Source organism: Pygoscelis adeliae, unplaced genomic scaffold, assembly GCF_000699105.1.
Source record: "Pygoscelis adeliae isolate BGI_AS28 unplaced genomic scaffold, ASM69910v1 Scaffold77, whole genome shotgun sequence".
Classification (NCBI taxonomy): Eukaryota; Metazoa; Chordata; class Aves; order Sphenisciformes; family Spheniscidae; genus Pygoscelis; species Pygoscelis adeliae.
In genome coordinates, this window is record NW_008825216.1 from 7,033,426 (window position 1) to 7,053,094 (window position 19,669).

At 40.0% G+C, this 19,669-nt stretch overlaps 1 protein-coding gene across 1 annotated transcript in view; it reads right to left on the reverse strand.

Moving 5' to 3' along the window:
- SMOC2 (SPARC related modular calcium binding 2) overlaps positions 1–19,669 on the reverse strand; it is a 124,450-nt gene that overhangs the window by 6,665 nt on the left and 98,116 nt on the right. Inside the window, exons 13-14 of the mRNA XM_009329252.1 lie at positions 1,508–1,610; positions 343–590 (exon numbers count right to left, since the gene is read on the reverse strand). Coding sequence (XP_009327527.1) covers positions 343–590; positions 1,508–1,610 — 351 coding nt within the window. The remainder of the gene's footprint in view (positions 1–342; positions 591–1,507; positions 1,611–19,669) is intronic.

The window sequence follows — 19,669 nt, forward strand, 5'->3', positions numbered from 1 at the left end:
TGATACACTCATTCAGGACATAGTACTGTAATAACATTAAACTGGCTTTTTGATGACTGTTAATGTTATCGTACCCTCTTAGGTTTCCTACTGTAATACATTCAATGGTCAGAATCAAGGGGAAGTTTTTGATTCTGTTGGAGCAAAGTGATGATTTGCCTACACAGAAGCAGCTTTCCTGCCATCTGCCCTAAGCGACAGCTGCATTAGCTACAGACAGGTGTGTTCTTTTATTTTGTATACTTCTGGCATATACAAATATCAGACTTCGTCAGCTTTGAAGAATCTAGTGAACAAGGTAGAAAAGATTCTTACTATGGCGTTTCTTTGTTTCTGCTTTACCTTCTTCTTTTGTTACTCCCAAGCAGCCCATTAGTTCTTGAACGGATAAGGACTTATCGTTGTTCACATCACAGTATTCCACAAACTTCTTCACACATTTTTTTGGTTTTGATTTCTTTCTGAGGAATCTCTTGAATGGCTTGATTTCTTTCTTGCCAATGTCACCACTGGAATTTTTATCTAGCTGTTTGAAATACCAATGGACCACTCTCTCTTCCAGAGTATGATTTGGATCAGGCTCTGAAACCCTGAAACAGAAAACAAGAGTTTAATCTTAATTCTGATACATAAACCTCAGTTTATACCTTTATTTCAGAATAGTTAAATCACTGTCAGATGCTTTGTTACATAAACCTCTCTGCTTTTGGCCACTAGCTTCTTGTAGTGAATCCCTCTTTTTTCACTTTGGCCAACTGTATCCTAAATTTTACACTGAGGGCTGGATTCTGCTCCTAGTTAACTCTGAAACTGTGTTGAGGTCAGCACCATAGTCAGAAAACAGTGCTTTCCTCTTTCATTTCCTGAAACAGAGAAAAGTGAAGAGAGAAATAAAAGAGAAAAAGACAGTTTCATAGATGGCAGACACATTAAAATGCGTAATATAGCCAGCTGAAGTAGGTCAACAGTCAGCATCGCCGAATACCTAGGCTCCAATTGCAACCCATGATGGATGTTCTTAGAGATAAAACTCCTAAACGTATTGAACTACAGTGTAAGTTATAACAACAAATGCCACCTCCTTTTCAGATGGTAAGCACCGGACCTGCAGACACCCTAAGTTTGACAGCACTTGCACATTTTTAATTCTGCCTGTGACTGTTGATAGCACTGGTTTGCTTTACAAGCAACTAGGCAAAATATGAATCAGGAAGGTAGCACACATTCATCAAGTAAAGCCTGAGAGGAGAACAAAGACCGAGACACAGTTGGACCAACAGCTACAAATAAACTCTAAGCTGTGCTGCTGCTGCGAATTCAGCTGTCAAGTGCATCTCTGTTTAGTGGACATGGTCCACAGTGGTAACTTTGAAGTAAACTCTCCTAGATAGGTTCTTGGAAATTTACCCTTTGTGAAGGCAGAAGAATTAGTTCTCAAAGCCCTCAACAATTCATTCACCACCGCCAGAATCCTTTTAAAGACACACAAAAAGGACCTGAAACCCACCGGCTAGAAGACAATGATGGATCAGAGACTGCGTGCACCATATCCGTGGACAACGCATCCAAAACACTAGTCAGGAATTCATTCTTCTTGGCCCCAGGACAACCTAGAAAACCAGATTTTTTTCTTTTCTTGTTTCCTCTTTTTACAACATTTAAATTCCAACAATAGTTCAAACTTAGAGATAGATGTGACTCCCTGCACACAAATTCCCATAAATTGCGGACAAGTTCATAACATAATTCAAAGACAAGCATCTAAATTCAGATACATATCTGTAATATAGAGCAGGAATAGAAAAACATCCTTTTGAACTCAAGCAAGTGGAAATCTGGTTTGCATACCTTGGGTCCCTTTCTTTCAATTTTGGCCATTGTTTTTCCTTTAAGAAATTTTTTCCATGGGCGTCACATTTTGAAAAGAACAGCTTTGAAACAACAGAAGTTTGTACACGACACAGACCGTTTGAAACACAGACTAGAAGCCCATAACACAACACTTCTTTCAGATTTCCACTTTTGCTCCTCTGAACTACCATCGGCTTTCTCAACACACATTGTCTCAGAGCATTGGTTTTCTTCTCTGTAAAATAACAGTCAGCTCCTTTCCTCTTTCACTTTTCTCTTGGACAAGGATTAACTCCTACTATATGGCACCTAGCCCAATCGGATGCTGTTAGTTGGTACATTGGTTCATACTGTGGGATCCTATGGTGATGCGAGACCATCCTCCTAATTACATTCCCTGTGCCACAAAGTTCTTCTCTGAAAGAAACTGACAGAACATTTCAGACACATAATACGTCAGATAAATATATACTGAAAGATCCACTCTTAGAGCAGTGCAGCTGGAGCAGATAAATTCATCTGACAAGTGTATGGATGTTGACACATGGAGGTTTGCTTATACAGTACACCTGCTTCCTCTCCTCTTTCCTAGAGCCCTGAGCCAAACACCAGGTCTTCCCCTAGCCCTGTAATAGCTGAGTTAAACTCTAGGATGATCCACAAGTAGTGACATAGAGATGACAAGCTTGAAGCTGGAGCCCATGGCAGGACTTTCACAGACAATTCTCTGTGTTGGAGGCCCGCTTACCCACGGTTCTGTTCTGAAGTGAAAAAGGGAAACGCTTTGAAGTGTTGTGGAAAAGAAAGATTAGTCAATCAGTAGGGATTCGTTATTTCATTACACTTCTCAGCAACCTCTGGAGCAGGCAGTAGGATTATCTGAGCTTGAAAAGCCTCATCTTGCCCAGCAAATTATTTTTGAATACATCTTATGTTGATCCAAGGAAATGAACCTGTGTTATATTAGCCCTTAGCTGTGTTGCAGTAAGAATAGCTCAGCTATTATGTTCAGCGGCAGTACCCACTACATATTATTGTCTAACACATTCATGCAGTTATGAGTTCCCTGTCTCTTATGTGTTTGCCATTGGCACCAGAGACATTTTATTCCAGTAACTGTAAAAGGCGTAGAACAGGAATTCATTGAAGCAAGTTTCACTGCACTAAAAGTACACATCTGAAACCAGATGTCACTCTCCTAGATATGTTCCTTTTCCCTTAGCCTTTAACCATTTTTTTTTCCTGTTACAACTGGGAAAAAAGAAAAAGAAAGAAAAAAGAAAACAACCCAACAGCTATGACTACAATCCTAAGTTTGAGTTCAGTGAGACAAGCACTTGAGCTTTCTCTGTAAGGCACAGAAATTAGAAGGGTGGCAAGAGATTAATAGGGAGGGACAGAAGACTATACCAACAGTTTCCTGGCAGCATTCAGTGCATAATTCAAAAGTATATTCTCTAGAGCAAAGAGCTTGCTGGTAAGTAAGGCTCAGACACTGCGACCGTGTAAGTAAATTGTGCATTGTGATTTAAATGAAGCCACATAATTTTGCAAGTCACAAAAGCACTTTTGCCCAGAGATGAGCAGGCAGAGCCCAAGCAGCTCCCATGCAGAAGGCACACCCAGCCGCGTTAGCATGGCAACCTGCCTGAATCAAGCAACTAAATCTCTGAGCAACCTACTGAGCTCAGCACTACATCTTGCTAGCAGGGATACTTGGCCTGTGCACCAGAGCTGGTTCTCTTCAAAGGACAGGCAAAAAGAGGTCTGTCCAAGGATCTCCATGTAGACCTATTTCAAATGATACAAGCTTTATCCATTTCGTGCTGGGGTTGTGTTACTGTCATCACGCAGAAGCCTGAATGCTGCTCCAAACATGAGTTGTGAATTGATACAGGGCCCGTGGAAAATGCAGACGATAATACCTCAGCGTATAACAATGCAGAGCAATATGGAGACAAGATAATTTGAGTTTTTTTCTTTCTCTGTCCTTTTTTGGATAGATAATAATGTTAACAGCCAATTTGATTTAGGAGCTCCACCTGAATTTTTCATGTTAGTTATGAGTGTATTCCTGAAACATCTGGAAGAAACAAAAATGTATGCTTTAGGTAGTTTCCACTGCCGTCCAGGGAGCTGCTGAGTGTACATATGCTACAGATGTAGAGATCAAAATCATGACTTAGCTTGCTATTAATGAGCAACAGCTAGGTGGGGGAAAGTATCAACTTCTAAATTCACAAGAAATCACGGGGAAAAAATTCCATAGTTTAAAGCCTGTCTCTGACAATTTTCCCTAGGATTAAGAAAGGTTTCTAAATGTGCATTGCATAAAGTTGCAATAGTAGCTGACAGCAATAGAAATCGTCTCATAGAAGAGAAATCTAGCTCTTAAAACAAACACAATTGGTTGCTGTGAAACATTCTAAATTAAAACTCTACTACTTAACGTAAAATGACACCCTACAAAATCCTCACCAGTTAAATACAGAGAAAATATTCAGTTTCTCCCAATTATAATTTTTGCTGATGTGTGGGCAATCACACAGCAATTTACCTCACAGTGAAATCTCTGTTCTTTGCAGGTGTTATTAACTCAGAATAATTCTCTGGAGGCTTCACGCTGAGCTTTAATTTTCAACAAACTTGCAGATGAAATGGCAAGACTGGGGGAGCTTTAGCTTGATTGTAATGAATAATGCACTCTTAGTGGACTAAATACAGAAAGGGAAAGACTAGTCTCTTATGGGAGCCTTATGCTTCTCACTATGGCTTATGTGCTTCAGTTTCTTCTTGTGCAGCTGCTTGGCCTGTGTGGATTTGACAGCTTACATAAATAATAATTTGTTGTTAAAGGGTTCAAGTTGAAGTTGAAACCACATGGAGTTAACCTACAGGTTCAGAGATGTAACATAGAGTTGAGTGTTTGCTTTAAGGATAGTTTTACCCAGATTAAACCTTAGACCAACAAATACATACCACAAACGATGGGAATATACAAATATCTCATTTCAGCTATAATATAAAGGTAATCAAAGAATTGTCATTATACATTGTATAGCTCATAGGTACACGTGTCTCTCTATAAATATATCTACCTTTAGTACTGAGGATGGATTTTTGGAGTTAAATCTGTGGGGCAGTTGTCTATATACCTTCTAAAATATGGACCCAAGTGCCTTGGAGCTCCCTGCTTGGTTGACAATAATCTATTACTGTCAGTCTTGGAAGATTATCTTTTACAGCACATCTGAAGTCATGGCTAGAAAAGTATTTTGTTCATTTCTGTAAAAATGTGAATACAATAGATAAGATTAATCACTTTAAAAGGGAGTTTACATTAATCTTCCTGCAAGAGAGGAGACTGTCTTGAGTCAGTCACTCAAGTAATTAAAGGTATGACAACGTTCAATTAGCAAATCTAAAGCTTCTTTTTTATTCCCTATTTGTTAATATGAATATCAGGCTTAGCAGTGCACTCAAATAAAATGAGCACTGAAATATCTCTGAAGATTATAAATAAGTTTTGATCTGCCAAAAATCAGAATGATCAGAACTATTCATGTTTCTTTTGCAGCTTTGGCTTCACTGAAATATATATGCAAGAGAAAAGAATTTAACAAGGTTTGTTGATGCTACTGGTTACGCTGGGAGAGCAGACAATAAAAGGAAAATATTTTTTCTTGGACTCTTATTCTATACACATATATATGTACAGTTCATGAGTTCATTTCTGTTGATCCATATAAATCACAAGTTTGTGTTTGTCTAGATATGCTGAGGGTCCTTCTTATTTTTGGAGGACTTCCTGAGCTCTTCCTGAGCCCCGTTCCAGCAAAAAAGCCTTTCAAAAGATGAGCCTGAGAACTGAAATTTGTAACTCTGCTGGAGACTAAAAATCATGGCCTCAACAGAGTCAGTGGTTTTATGGCTCATTGCAGTTTTTCCTTCACTGCACCTCCTGGTAACCTCTCACAAACAGTAATTATCTACCTCTCAGTCTCTATCTTAGAGGGGTTGAGGACATTATCATCTCTCCTTGTTAACATCCCCCAGGTATTACCCTTTTTTTCTTTTCTTTTCTTTTTTCTCTCAAATATTCTTACCAATTAAAAGAATTAAGTTAAACTCAGAGCCAAATTCTCTTTTATCTGTGCTTACCCACATTTCAGAAATAATAAAGTAGAATAGAACAGATGTTTGCTGGAGGCGAGCTACAGATCCATTGCTTTGTAGCCCCAGATCTCTTATGTCTTACAGGGAAGAAGTATTATTTCTGGAGAGGGCAGGAAGCAGATTTCAGTTCTCCACATATATTTAACTTTACTTTTGTTACTATTATAAAATGACATTTCTGTTCTAATTTCGGGGGGGGGGGGGAAACAAAAGAGTTAACAGAAGATGCTCTTTCAAGGCCCTACCCTTCAATCCCAGGCATTCATATCATACCAAAGTGCATTGAGTGGGATTTGTTGAACTTGAGCCTGCTGAAACGAGGTGTATAACCCATAACAGTTATTTAAGCTCAGTATAAAGGAACCCATTCAGAAGGCATTCATCCCAACTACCTTGGACTTTTTCTTAGAATAGGATAGAAACTCCCTTAAAATGTATCTCTTCTTCCCCATTAACTACTGAGGAAGCCCAGACAGCTAACTTACTTACACTCCCAGGTGGTGTAAAACTGCTTGTGAAGAATTCTATATGTATCTGTTTTGTAAGTTCATTTAGGCTCAAACTACTCTGTTATTCTTCGGGTAAATGTGGTGGAAAGAAGGGGTAATGTTCATAGCAGAAACACATATGATTCCATAAAGAGTTTTCACAGGCAACTGAGTGACAAAGTTAGGCTAGGACATTTGTTGATAGGAAAAGCAGTTTGTTACATTTATTTCATTTCTTGTAATATTATTGTTAAACAACAAAAGGAGAATCAGAACATCACAGCATAACACAAGCAATGTGAAATGACTAGCTTTTGATTACCACTTTTTAGTTTGGTTTTTCCTCCATGAAAGTTTGAAAGGGTTTTGAGAAGCAAATTTCTTGCTGCTAACAGTTCAGAGATATCACTGTGAGAACAGGCAGGGATGAACCAGATAGAACACTAATCCTCTCAGATGCCATCCAAAACACAAAGCAGAACTTAAGAAGGTCTGTGGACCTTATTTGCCTTTTTTAAACATTCTCTTGTGGACTCTTACCTTTCTCGTTTTGACTGGGAACAGGAAAAAGGTCTGAAAACTCAGATGATAAAGAGGTCTTGCTCCTTTGCTGCCTAACTGGACACAAGGCAGCTGATGTTTTTATTAGGTAATCACTGCCTACGTAATATCTGCCCCAGTTTTGGAGGCCAAAGAAATTTCAGTATGTTGAGAAGAATCTGAAATTCTGAGCATTTAGGTTCAGCCTGTGCCAATGCAAACTCCTAACCTTTAGAGGCTTGTTTAACATGACCTGCAATGTGGGTCCAGCTCCAGTGTAAGAAACACAACGTATTTGTCTGAAATGTTGGCACTGTGACACAAGTCTGTCAGCCCACTGATTAGGACACAGAGAGAAGAGTTTCAGGATTAGAAAGGGGCCCAAAAAAAGTTCAGAAGAGAAAAGCAACTGGATCCTATTTTCAGAAGGTTATACTTCTGCTTTACATACCGTATTTCATGACTGCCTCTCCCCGAGATACACAGCTGGTACTGACTGCAGTAACACTTTCAGCAATAGCTTATTAAATTGAAATATTTTGGAATCCAGTTTTGTATAGTATGGCAGGCGTCTGAATCGCCACATTAGCACTCTGAGAGTCTTAACAATTAGTAACCAATATTACTTAGGGAGTCAAAATGCAGTCCTTTTTAGTAGACATTTATTACTTCCAATTCACTTGTATTTTCATCACGCTGCTATGTTTCCTCTCAGGAGATGGGTATGAAATAACCCTATTTAATTACCTCCATTTAAATATCCATTAAAAAGGAAAAGCTATTACAAAAAATGTATGTTGTTGCAATTATGGAAGTGACCTCAGAAATAGGTGCATAATTCTGGTCTCCAGCTGGAAAAATTGAACTATGGGGGCTTGCTTAGTGGGGATGTTTTTTACATTACTTAATTAATCTAAGCAGCCTGCTCCTTGGAAACATGCATGAAAAACAGCCTTTTCTACAAACTGATGTTGATTTTAACCTTTCTGGATATCTCTTACTGAGATTTTTACCATTGGAGGCATCAGCTGAAAATCACAAAAGCATCCACTCTCAACTAAAGCCACAAAAAAGCTCTCTATTCAGATACTAAGAATCAATGGTCACTAAAGCAAAAAGATGAAGGCAATTCAAAGCTGAGTTAGAAACTGTCAGCCCAGCAGCACACATTTATGTGAGAGCTGTTTTCAGAAAGTCCCTGCCCACAGAGTGGTACCAGGTTTTCAGAGAGAACAAAACCTTCATGCCAGTCTGTGGTTCTTACACTGTCATAACACGGGATGGATGGAGATGTAAGGCCAGCACTCCCTAGAGATGCCTTTCAGTCCCTCAAATGGTGTTACATACATGGTGGATTTTTTCAAATGCACCCTTGAAACACTGCACTTTTTTTTTTTTAAATCCAAATGTAGATGGTACAGAGCAACTCTGACCTGTGCAACTCTGCACAAATGGGGAGTCCCACAGATGCAGTGGCTTGGTGTCTCTCTATCCTGGAAATGAAAGCAATTACAAAGCTAAGTCACCGCTACAATGATCTTTATCAATGATCTGGATGAAGGGATCGAGTGCACCCTCAGTAAGTTTGCAGACGACACCAAGTTGGGCGGCAGTGTTGATCTGCTCGAGGGTAGGAAGGCTCTGCAGGGGGACCTGGACAGGCTGGATCGATGGACCGAGGCCAACTGTATGAGATTCAACAAGGCCAAGTGCCGGGTCCTGCACTTCGGCCACAACAACCCCATGCAGCGCTACAGGCTTGGGGAAGAGGGGCTGGAAAGCTGCCTGGCAGAAAAGGACCTGGGGGTGCTGGTCGACAGCCGGCTGAACATGAGCCGGCAGTGTGCCCAGGCGGCCAAGAAGGCCAACGGCATCCTGGCCTGTATCAGAAATAGTGTGGCCAGCAGGAGCAGGGAAGTGATCGTGCCCCTGTACTCGGCACTGGTGAGGCCGCACCTCGAATACTGTGTTCAGTTTTGGGCCCCTCACTACAAGAAGGATGTTGAGGTGCTGGAGCGTGTCCAGAGAAGGGCAACGAGGCTGGTGAGGGGTCTGGAGAACAAGTCTTCTGAGGAGCGGCTGAGGGAGCTGGGGCTGTTTAGCCTGGAGAAAAGGAGGCTGAGGGGAGACCTTATCGCGCTCTACAACTACCTGAAAGGAGGTTGTAGCGAGGTGGGGGTCGGTCTCTTCTCCCAAGTAACTAGCAATAGGACGAGAGGAAATGGCCTCAAGTTGCGCCAGGGGAGGTTTAGATTGGACATGAGGAAAAATGTTTTTACTGAAAGAGTGGTGAAACATTGGAAGAGGCTGCCCAGGGAAGTGGTTGAGTCACCATCCCTGGAGGTATTTAAAAGACGTGTAGATGAGGCGCTTAGGGACATGGTTTAGTGGGCATGGTGGTGTTGGGTTGACGGTTGGACTCGATGATCTTAGAGGTCTTTTCCAACCTTAATGATTCTATGATTCTATGATTCTACAAGGGCACAAAGCAGATTGTTGGATGGTGTAGGATGATATAGAAAAGGAGATGGGGAAGGGAGGAGCAGAAAGGAGGCAGAAGATCTCGCTATATTGCAAGCAGTCAGGTGAAGTATCAGAATCTTTAGCCATGTTTTATTTTGCTTATACAGACACCTACAAGTACTGAATTGGAATTGACACAAATTTTCATCAACGTTATCTGATTATTTTTTGTCCCTCCCTCCCATAACTGGCAAATGAAAGACTTAGAAATCGGATTTCCAACACAGAGGGAAGCTGGGAATAAGGGGAGGCAGGCATGGCTATTTCTTGGAACATTAACTATATACTGAATTTTAACTCAGAATGAGTTTTTACAGCAGTGATTAAAAGAGGTTTATAAAATGGAAATTCTGGAAGTAACTGAAGTGAAACAAGAGTCAGCAAGAACCACTAAAGCATTACTTGAACACTATGGAATGAACCAGTCCTTGGAAACCTGGCATCACGAAAATCTATCACTCTCTTTATGTAGTATTTAATTTGGGATTGGCAGTTATGTTACCTTCCTGGACACTTTCATTAAACATGACATTAAACATGACAGATTTCCTCTGCAAATACCATTTCAAATCTCACTGGCTCATCCTTTGCTAAATAAAAAAGCTGTAAAATGACTAATACAAAAGCATAAATACAGCCTTACAATTGCTCAGCATGAAACACTTACAAGGTATGATATTATGCACGAATGAAACACAAAAAAAAATGAAGGAAGTGGGCATACTATGACAGGCTGAAGGCTCAGACCTTAGTAATTAGACACTATTCATTTAATTTAAAAATGAAGGTCCACTCCTAATTCACCATTACCCAGCTCACTTCTCCAGGGTTGACAGAGAGAGATGTCTGCAGCTACAGCAGGTTTCCAAACCAACTTTCTTTGCAAATTGACCTCTATTTGGAATGGATCTTCCAAGCCAAATATAATACTGTGTACCTCATTAAACCACACTAAACTAACGTTCAAGTAATGATGAGCTTGACTTCATCCCACAAAAAGCAGGGCAATTCAGAGTTAATCATGCCACCCTCAATTTGCAATTTACGGTAAGCACTGAGGAAATGAACACATAGCGCTTGGTAGCAAAGATCCTGCAATGACAGAAGCACAATTAAAGATGGAGATGAATGTAATTATGGTTCTAAAGTGTCTGCCAGGAAGGATGCAATGCAGCTGACTTAATGTAAAATAGTTTACAGCATGTGGTTTGATTACAAAGTGCCTTGAGTTGTTTTACAGCATGGAGATCCAATGATAGCACTCCATTATGGATTATGAGGATGGTTTCCTCACTGGAGCACTACATTGTATACTAGTTTCATTGTGTACAGTGTGGGCTGTTTCCCTTGTGTGCTGCACGTCCTGAAGTTGGTCGGGAACCCAGGTAGGAATATCCTGCAGCCATGCCAAGGCCTGGATTTCCTTGTATTTGTTCAGAAGCCCAACCTGTCAACTTCAGCAGAGGTTGTGGGGTTTAATGCTAATCAGGTTGCCCAGAGTCAGTGAATTGGTATTAACAGGTAATATCTGGTAGGGCTGAGGAGAGAGGCTGTTGAAAAGTGAAAACCATCTCAGGCTTATTGACCATGGGACTCGAGAGGAAACAGATATCATACCTCTCCAGCAGTCAGGCTTTGTCTGCAAAAAAGCATGACCCCATTTTATACACAGGCTGACGTGACATGGACTGCTCAAGACTGAGCATGTGTACACAATTATAGGAGTGTGTGTGTCCTATTTCTGGAGCAGGCCATGAAATCTCATTTGTTGATAACACAGCAACAGCAACACATAAAGGGAGTTCTCGTGCATCTTGCTGTCTGCTGCTGCATAAATGGAGAGAGATGGAAACAAGACATTACATTATATCTTTGTGCCCTGGGCATTGCGGGGGGTAGGGGAAAATACAATCTGAATGTACAACAGTAGCATCCCAAATGCTCATACACAGCAAAACTGAGTACCTCTTGTGCATGTATAATAACCTGATTTCCAGCCACGTATTTTGCAACAGTCAGTGCTTGCCTGTTGTTGAATGGAACCAAAATAATGACTCTGATTATAATACATACACCCCACATTTCCATTCTAACTCTCCTGTGAATACTTCTTTGGTATAAATATGTATACTGTAATGTTGATTTAGTAAACAGTGGTTATTTTCCATCTCAAGTGAATGAATGTAAAGCACTCTTATTCAAAATTAGACGTCCATGCTCCATACTTGGAGATACCCAACACCGCAAATTCCAACAGCCACAGACATTCAGTCCACGAACTTTATATGACTAGAGTAAACTAAGCCCTCTGCAGATGGCTATAAAAGGGTTCACATGCTAGATAGTCAAAAATCAATAGGTGGTCTACTGCTGGTTAAAATCAGAAGGCAAAAGAGAAGGTAATGAGAAAAAAGATCCTTAAACCTTTAAAAATGCCTGGGATTAGATTAAGAAATTCAATATGTGGGTGTGGATTACAAGGACAAGATAAACAGTTAAAACCCATCCATTTCTGTCAACTGATATAAGCACATTCACAGAGGGTTTTGCACCAGGGTTCAACTATGTGTGCCATCACAAAGACCAAAGCTTAAGCCAGAACAATTTCTTTGTGGGAAGCAGAAGGACATGAATATATGGTAAGGGTAGTGGAAGGAGGAGATAACCATAGAAATTAGAGAGAACCAGATAGAAAGCCAAGGGAGAGAAGAGAGGCATGGAAACCAGTGGGGAAGAAAGCTGCTTGAAGTTTCAAGCAAACTCACACAGACAGCCTGTGCTCTGACACAGACACCTCCGACAGCACTGACACTGAAAGAATATTAATCTTCTTTCCCCATTCTCCTCCAAACAAAACTGTAGTTCACTGAGATAGCTCTGGCGTTCACATAACTAGGCTTCTGGTGGTTTTGTTTTCTCTGCTTCTGCCAAAGCCATGTGGATAACATGGCTAAATCTCTTGCATCTTTAGCTGCATTTGCAGAGACAGAGGGTTTTTATATCTTCCTATTGCTTCTGGCGCGCTCAGTATGCGACCACGAAGTAGCTCTCTCTCTAGGCCTGGCCAGGAAACAACAATTCCGTCAGTGGAAAGTGTCAGGATTGGGTAATTTAGATTTTACTCTGGTGCAGAATGAGCTTTTTTTTTCCTTTTTTGTTTTTTTAAGAACAAAACACCCATCCCATCTTGGCCAAAGAGCTTGGTGATGAGGGCGCACAGCTGAGATGGGGGAGACTGAGGTTCAACTCCCTGATCCAAACCAGACAGAGCAGGGAGTTGAAACCTGGCTTGCTGTTATCCCAGCGGAGTACCCTAATCTCTGACACTAGAGAGTCAGGTTCAATTCCCTGCTCTGTCTGGTTTGGATCAGGGATTTGAACCTAGGTCCTTTCCTCTTCAGCCGAGTGCTCTAATCATCGAGCTATTGTGTGTCCACAGAAGGGTTCCTTTTGTTGTGAGCAAACTCTTCAGAACAAAGAGAGTGTCAGAAACCACTTTTATTGCTACATTAAAACATGTTCTTCAGAATAATAACAATAGTGTCAGACTGGACAGCATGTTCTTTAACTTAGGGGTTAATCCTGCATGGTGTGGAGAAATGCAACCAACATCTTCCAAAAAGCCTGGCAAGCAGGTCAAGAGAGTGCTCTCACTGAATTCATGAGCTTAAAGAAAAGCATGGACTTCAGTGCTTTGCTGGATCAAGGCCACTGCACTTTGCACACTGAAGAGTCGAATTCTCAGTAAAGAAGTTTTTTGCCTTGCATGTTTTGGACTCAAGGCTTTCTGCCTTACCAAACAACAGAGTTGTGGGAACTGATGCTTAAGCAGCACTTTATCATTCTGCCATACTATAAGCCACTGTTTAAATTTTTTTTCAGCAGTGCATATACACAAGAGAAGCCTGTTGTTTGATATAGGAACTCGTTAAGTCTGTTGGATTTTATTTTCTAACTTTAAATCCATTCTATTTAAAATTGAGAATTTAACTTGTCTATTATTCAAGATAAATATTTCACTTAGGAGACATAAAGAGGGTAGACAATACAACTTCCAGTAGGATAACGATGAATTCAGAGCACAGTGGAAAAAACAGGGGAGCTGGAGGGAATCAAACATTCAGACATCATGGGAAAGAGCAAAAAAAAAAAGGAAAGATCTTTCATAGGGGCAACAAAAAGCATAGGGTAGTTCAGTGGTTCTATGTCAATTCAATGGTTATATTTCCATTCACAACACAGAGGACAAGCTTCATTTCAGTCGCCTTTTTTCTTTTCATGAAAAAGGTTTCATTCAATTGTCTACATTTTAAAACGGAAAGGGAACTCGGGGTTCTTACACAGTACCTTCAAAAACATCACCAAACTTTATGCTTAATGACATGACTTAGTAAAGCACCTAGGATTGTCTGTAATATTAAGTGTATCTTGGGTTGTTCTGATGCCTGTGATCTGCTGCAGCAGAATCAATATGATCTATAAATTTTATGGATGTATAAAGATAGAAACATCTATCAAGAGAAGGGGAGAAGATGGGAGTTCCAAATTCAAGCTTTACAATAATTTTTTAGTGACCTTTAGTTTTTCTGTCTTCTGTTTTTTCTTCATGAAAAGGATCGCTTTTCATCTCTCAAGTATTTGAGAGATTCCACTAACGCCGCTGATGTGTTTTGAAATGGTTACCAGGAAACACTGCAAAAGAATATAACTGCCTAGCTATCAAAGCACGTTTTAAGAATAAATTGCTCTTCTTTTATGACAGGCATTTATCTGTAGTCTCTACTGAAAATATAATGAGTATAGAATGTCCTCACTTTATCTGTCCTGTGTTACAGCGTTCTGCTTTATCTGTAAACAGAGATAAATCACAAAGAAGGCAACTGGGGGGTAGAGGGGTTGGGGAATGAGTCTTTTGCTGTTGAAGAAAGGAGTTCAAATTTTGGTTTGGTTCAAGCAAATTAACCCAATTAATTCCTACTTGTCTCCAAATTACAAATGTTACTAAGGGAAAGTGCTAAAGCTAAACAACTGAGAGAGAAAACAAATCTCTGAGGGGAAACTTGACTTGAGCCTATGCACAGGGTACGAATCCTTACTTTAATACAAAATACATTTGTAAATAAATACTTCAAAAAAATAAACGATTCCTCAGTATTAGGGCTGACAACGGGCCCATTTGAGAGTGCCATCTGAGATATAAGGCATACAAGGTACCCTTCTCTTGCTGCACGTTGAGCGATTTCTGAAATTCATTGTAGGAGGGAAAACTTCAGCATCAAGACATTCACTGTACCCCACAGTGAGCATGCTTTCTGTATATCAGCCATATCTTCCTGAATTAAGACAATGGCATAACATTACAGTTAGAGTAAGATCCAGTGGGTCTAACGTGGGGTTTTTTTCACCCTCCCTCCAGAAGACCAGGTTTGATTTGGAACGAGGGGTCCAGGTTTAATAGACTCATTCAGGTAGTAGTTTTATGATAAGAAATGCCTGCCTCTCTTCTCACATAAACCAGCGTTTTCTGACCTGCTTCCCAGGACAGCTTTCCTTGGGCAGATTGTAAAGAATTAGGGCAGTGTGTATCTGTTCACATTCCTCCTTCCCCCCCCCAGCCTTCCACACGAAGCGACTATCAGGTGAAGCCTGCCCGCAAGATACCCCACAGCCAGATATGAAAGAGAGCTAGCAACAACAAAGCATTCACCCAAACGCTTAGCTAGGTCTCCAAGCTTAAAGCTGAAGCAGCTGAGGAATTTGACAAAACAAGGTTTCACTGTAGAATAAACTATACAGTTTTTACTCTCCCAGAAGAGTTCTGCTTTCCCAAATAACCCTCGTTTCACCAAGCCACCTGCCTATGTCAGGGAAATTAATGAACTTCAAAAGTAAAAACAACTCGCGATGAACAGTGAGCCCTGTTTTTCTAAACATCGGAAATGCCAGCACCACAGCAGCGTGCCTTCTCTTTTACCGAGCCATACAGGGAGCTGTAAAGCCTGATTCCTGGACCTTACATGTTCAGCCACTGCACTGCACATAAATCTCTTCCCTTGATTCGGTTGCCAAATTTGCTATAAGGTTGTGTGATGCATCCCTTGAACCACGAGCTTGGCTCCAGGAGAACTGTGCACCCTATTAACACAGGGGTCAAAATAAGAAGAAATTAAGAAATCCTTAAGAAGTAAAATTTTTATAGGAACTTCAAATGAGCGATTTTTTGTAATCCCTATTGGATTAAACTTTTCCTATTGACAAACACATCTAGTGAACAAAATGCTACATATAAATCCTGCACAGCTCATAGAATTAATGAAATGGGCTTGTAAACATGTGAGACACAGATGTTGTGGCTCTGTTTGCCTTATTTTTTTTAATCAAGAAGCAAGAACAAGGGAAAAAGAAACACAGCAGACAAAGGATGAAATCAGTGTGGTGTCAAAGAAAGTGGACAGTCAAACCAGAGAACATGATTTTAAACAGCTCATAACAGATTGGCATTTTAGTGTTTGCAAAAATATAAACTTAGCTCAGCCTGCAATAGGAAAGCATTGGAGTTTCATGAAAAAAATAGTAAAAATTAGAGTAATTCAGGAAACAAAGTCATTTTTTTAATGAGAAACCAGCTTCCTTTGATTCAGTAGGAACCAGACTAAGTTCAGTCAGAGAAACATACTTCCTTTCAAAATCTGACATCGGGATTGTATATCTAATATTAATTATTTTTATCCATGACTTTGGTTCAAATCGATATGGCAAAGTCAATGACATCTAGAGCATGGACTCTCTGTAGGTGCTGTTTATAGAGTAATCCCAACCTCTACAGCCCAGCTGGTGTTCTAATTATGCTGAAGTATGCTTTGCACAAGCAGATAGGAAAACTTGGATTCCACTAAATGATTAAGGAGGAAGAGAGAATATTTACCAAAAGTCCTTAATTAACTAAGTGTCCTGGCTTACCAGGGGAAAAAAACTCATACTGTATACAGAAAGTAGTCCTTTGATATATATACACAGCATAAGATGCATCAATCATATTCTTTCAGAAGCAATCTTCCTGCTTTTCTAAGAGAAAAGATGTTGAGACACAGTTGTAAGGGCTGGAAAGTTAAATTTTCTCTCATGCTTAAGTAGACTCCAATTTGTTAATAGGTCTGCACGAGAAATCTGAAAGATAAGTATGCAGAGCAGATACAAAAGGGGTGAAAAATGTGGCTATTTCTAGTGCTGTACATGTTAACCTACCACTCAGTAGCTTTAAGATGCATGGAAATCATTGATAAATGGAGAGTATGGATATGCTCAAGGAGTCACATCGTATGTGCAGTGAACCCGACAACGCCTGAGGCTGTTGAGCTCACCAACACAGCACAGAGTAACTCTTGTCCCCCGGAGGAATGTGTCACACAACAACCTCTAGGCAAACAATGCAGGCACATACATGTGCCTACAGGAAAGGTGGGCTGGCCAGAGCAGTTCGTCCCGCTTCTGGTAGGGGAATAGTTCAAAACCCCTGCTAGGTCTCACTGACAGGAAAAGATACAAAGAGCTCATTCATCACGTCTCTCCCCCAGCCCAGACTCATGCCTGAGCAAGCTGGCCTCTGCCATATGTGGAAGGAGTTGATTGTCCCAACTCACCTCCGCACAGGGGTGTACACAGCTGGTGTCACCCCAACCTCACCTCCCGCAGTCCCTCCAGAGTCTGGCATCTAAGCTGCCTCGCTCCGGAGCAGGAGAGCAGAAGCAGAGGAACGAACTTCCGCTCACATGTTTGGAGAGCAGAAGACATGACATCTACACTCCAGGTCCCAGCATCACTCTCCAGGAAAAGTTAGTATTTGTGAGAGATACCCAGATTGTAACACTGACACTTCTTGAACCCTTGCTAACAACCCTTGCTACTGAACCTCACTTATTTCTTCCCATCTGTGACATAAAAAGCAATAAAAAATACTAATGAAAATATCGGAGTTCTCTACTTTATACTGAGCTCTTTGTAGGGATCGGTAGGTATACTGTCCTAGTTACCATTTGTACCACTTTAAACCCTAACAGAACTGGTTACAGTGAGATTATTTTCAACTCAAAGCAATGAATCAGAAGCAGAATTTGAACCATAGTTTTACAGATTAAATAAAATAAAAATCTTCTTTAGAGCTGCCAAGCATACCAATAAACTATTATTTACGAAGTCAATTACAAAGCTACTTTCAAGCAGTCATCTATATAATTATCTGGATGATATCAACTGATGTTAAAGGAAGTCTTGACATAATTATGTATTTACTTATTTTTCTTATTCTTAATAAAATGACACTTAACAAATTTTAAAATTCTGATAGCAAAACCACTGTTTTCTTAGACTTGACTAGTACAGTCAACTTGAGTGAGGCTAAGGAAAATTGTAATTTGTTTCTCTAAAGCATGTCACAACAGTTCATTACAAACAGCAGAAATAGGATACAGCTCACAGAATGGGTTCAGTTCAATTCAATACATGAGAAAACTCTTTATTGAGCTGGCTTCAGTATATTCATAAGTAAAACCTGCTTAAGACCCCTTCATAGGAGGGTGAGTTGAGAGGCATAAGAGGATCTCTGTGTGTACACATGTGCATGTTAGTATAAACACAGATTTAAATTTAGGGCTATGTAAGCTATCGTACAAAAGCTTTTAATCTGCATAAATCAGAAACATGTTATTCCTGCGTGGTGAAATTACAACAGCACATCACCCCAAACAAACACCAGTAGAAACTATACCCCAATGCACCTTCACAAACCCTGTGCAAGCACATGTTATTTGGGGAAAAAAGAATCCCAAAACTCTCTTGTATAAATATTTTAGAGAGTTTTAAAACATTTTATGAAGAACATTTTTGTATCCTTCCAGCTCTTTCTTTGATACTGTGAATTCAGCTATACAGATCTCAGAGGGAGATGAAAATTCTACCTAATAAAATACTTCTCTAAATAACTTAAAATTGACTTTCTGTATTCAAAACCTAATGGATCAAGTACCAGATATATTGAAAAATTTCCAAGGGTGGAAATACGTGCTACATATCTTAATGGAAAACCAGGAATCTTCTCTTTTCAGTAGTTCAGAGGTCTTGTTTCATGACAATTTAAATATTACTTCTCTGAACTGAAATTAAGGGGATGGAAATCTCCAGCATACATGAAGGAGTAACTCTTTTTAGTCACTGGTGATTATTTAGATGCACACATATACACATACATACACACACAACTAATGGAACTTTTTATGATGCCTTCCTGCTTGAAATGTTGAAAATGACAGACACATAGGAATAACGGCAAGTGAGACTGCAGAACTGAATGCCAAATGCAATTTATGTCTTAAATCCAAAATGCAGTATATTCTTTTCACCACCGGATATATAGTAGATATAATACAGCTAACCACATAGTTGAATATGCCAGTCAATAGATATGCCTAGATTTTGCTTTTCTCTTCAGAGACCCAGCTAATTTTTTCAAACTCCAGGTTTATTTTCTGTGAACAAATCTGCTGAGCTCTAGTAAACATTTTTTTGTAATAACTGTGGATGGCTACAAAACCTAGGAACGCTTTGCTTATCGGTACTTTTCCCCATTATAAAGTTCACAGCACAGAAGGGTCTGTAGTGATGAATAAGTCATAAAAAATGCTGATGAATATTCACTCTGATTCTTAAATGAATTTGATTCAATAACCTCTGCTTTGCATTTAACTGTGTTCCAAAGCTAATTTCAAGCTGGATCCCTACCAGCAAATCTGGATTATGTACTCAAAGAATGCAAAATTCAGACTCGTAAGGATGGATTCTGTAACTGTCCAGTAAGGGAATAGGAGTAGTACGCTGGGACTGAAAAATCCTGACTTTCCACAGTTTCTGAGTGTCTGCATCTCCTTTAGCAATCAGAGGATACATAGCACGTAGAATATCAAGGGTTATGGAACCAACCTAAACTTTCGTCCTACAAACACTTATGCCTGGGCTTAACTTTACAACCACATGTAAAGGTTCCTTTGATTTTAATGGAACTAGTCACAAGAAGAATGTGGGTAAGTGTTTGCAAGATC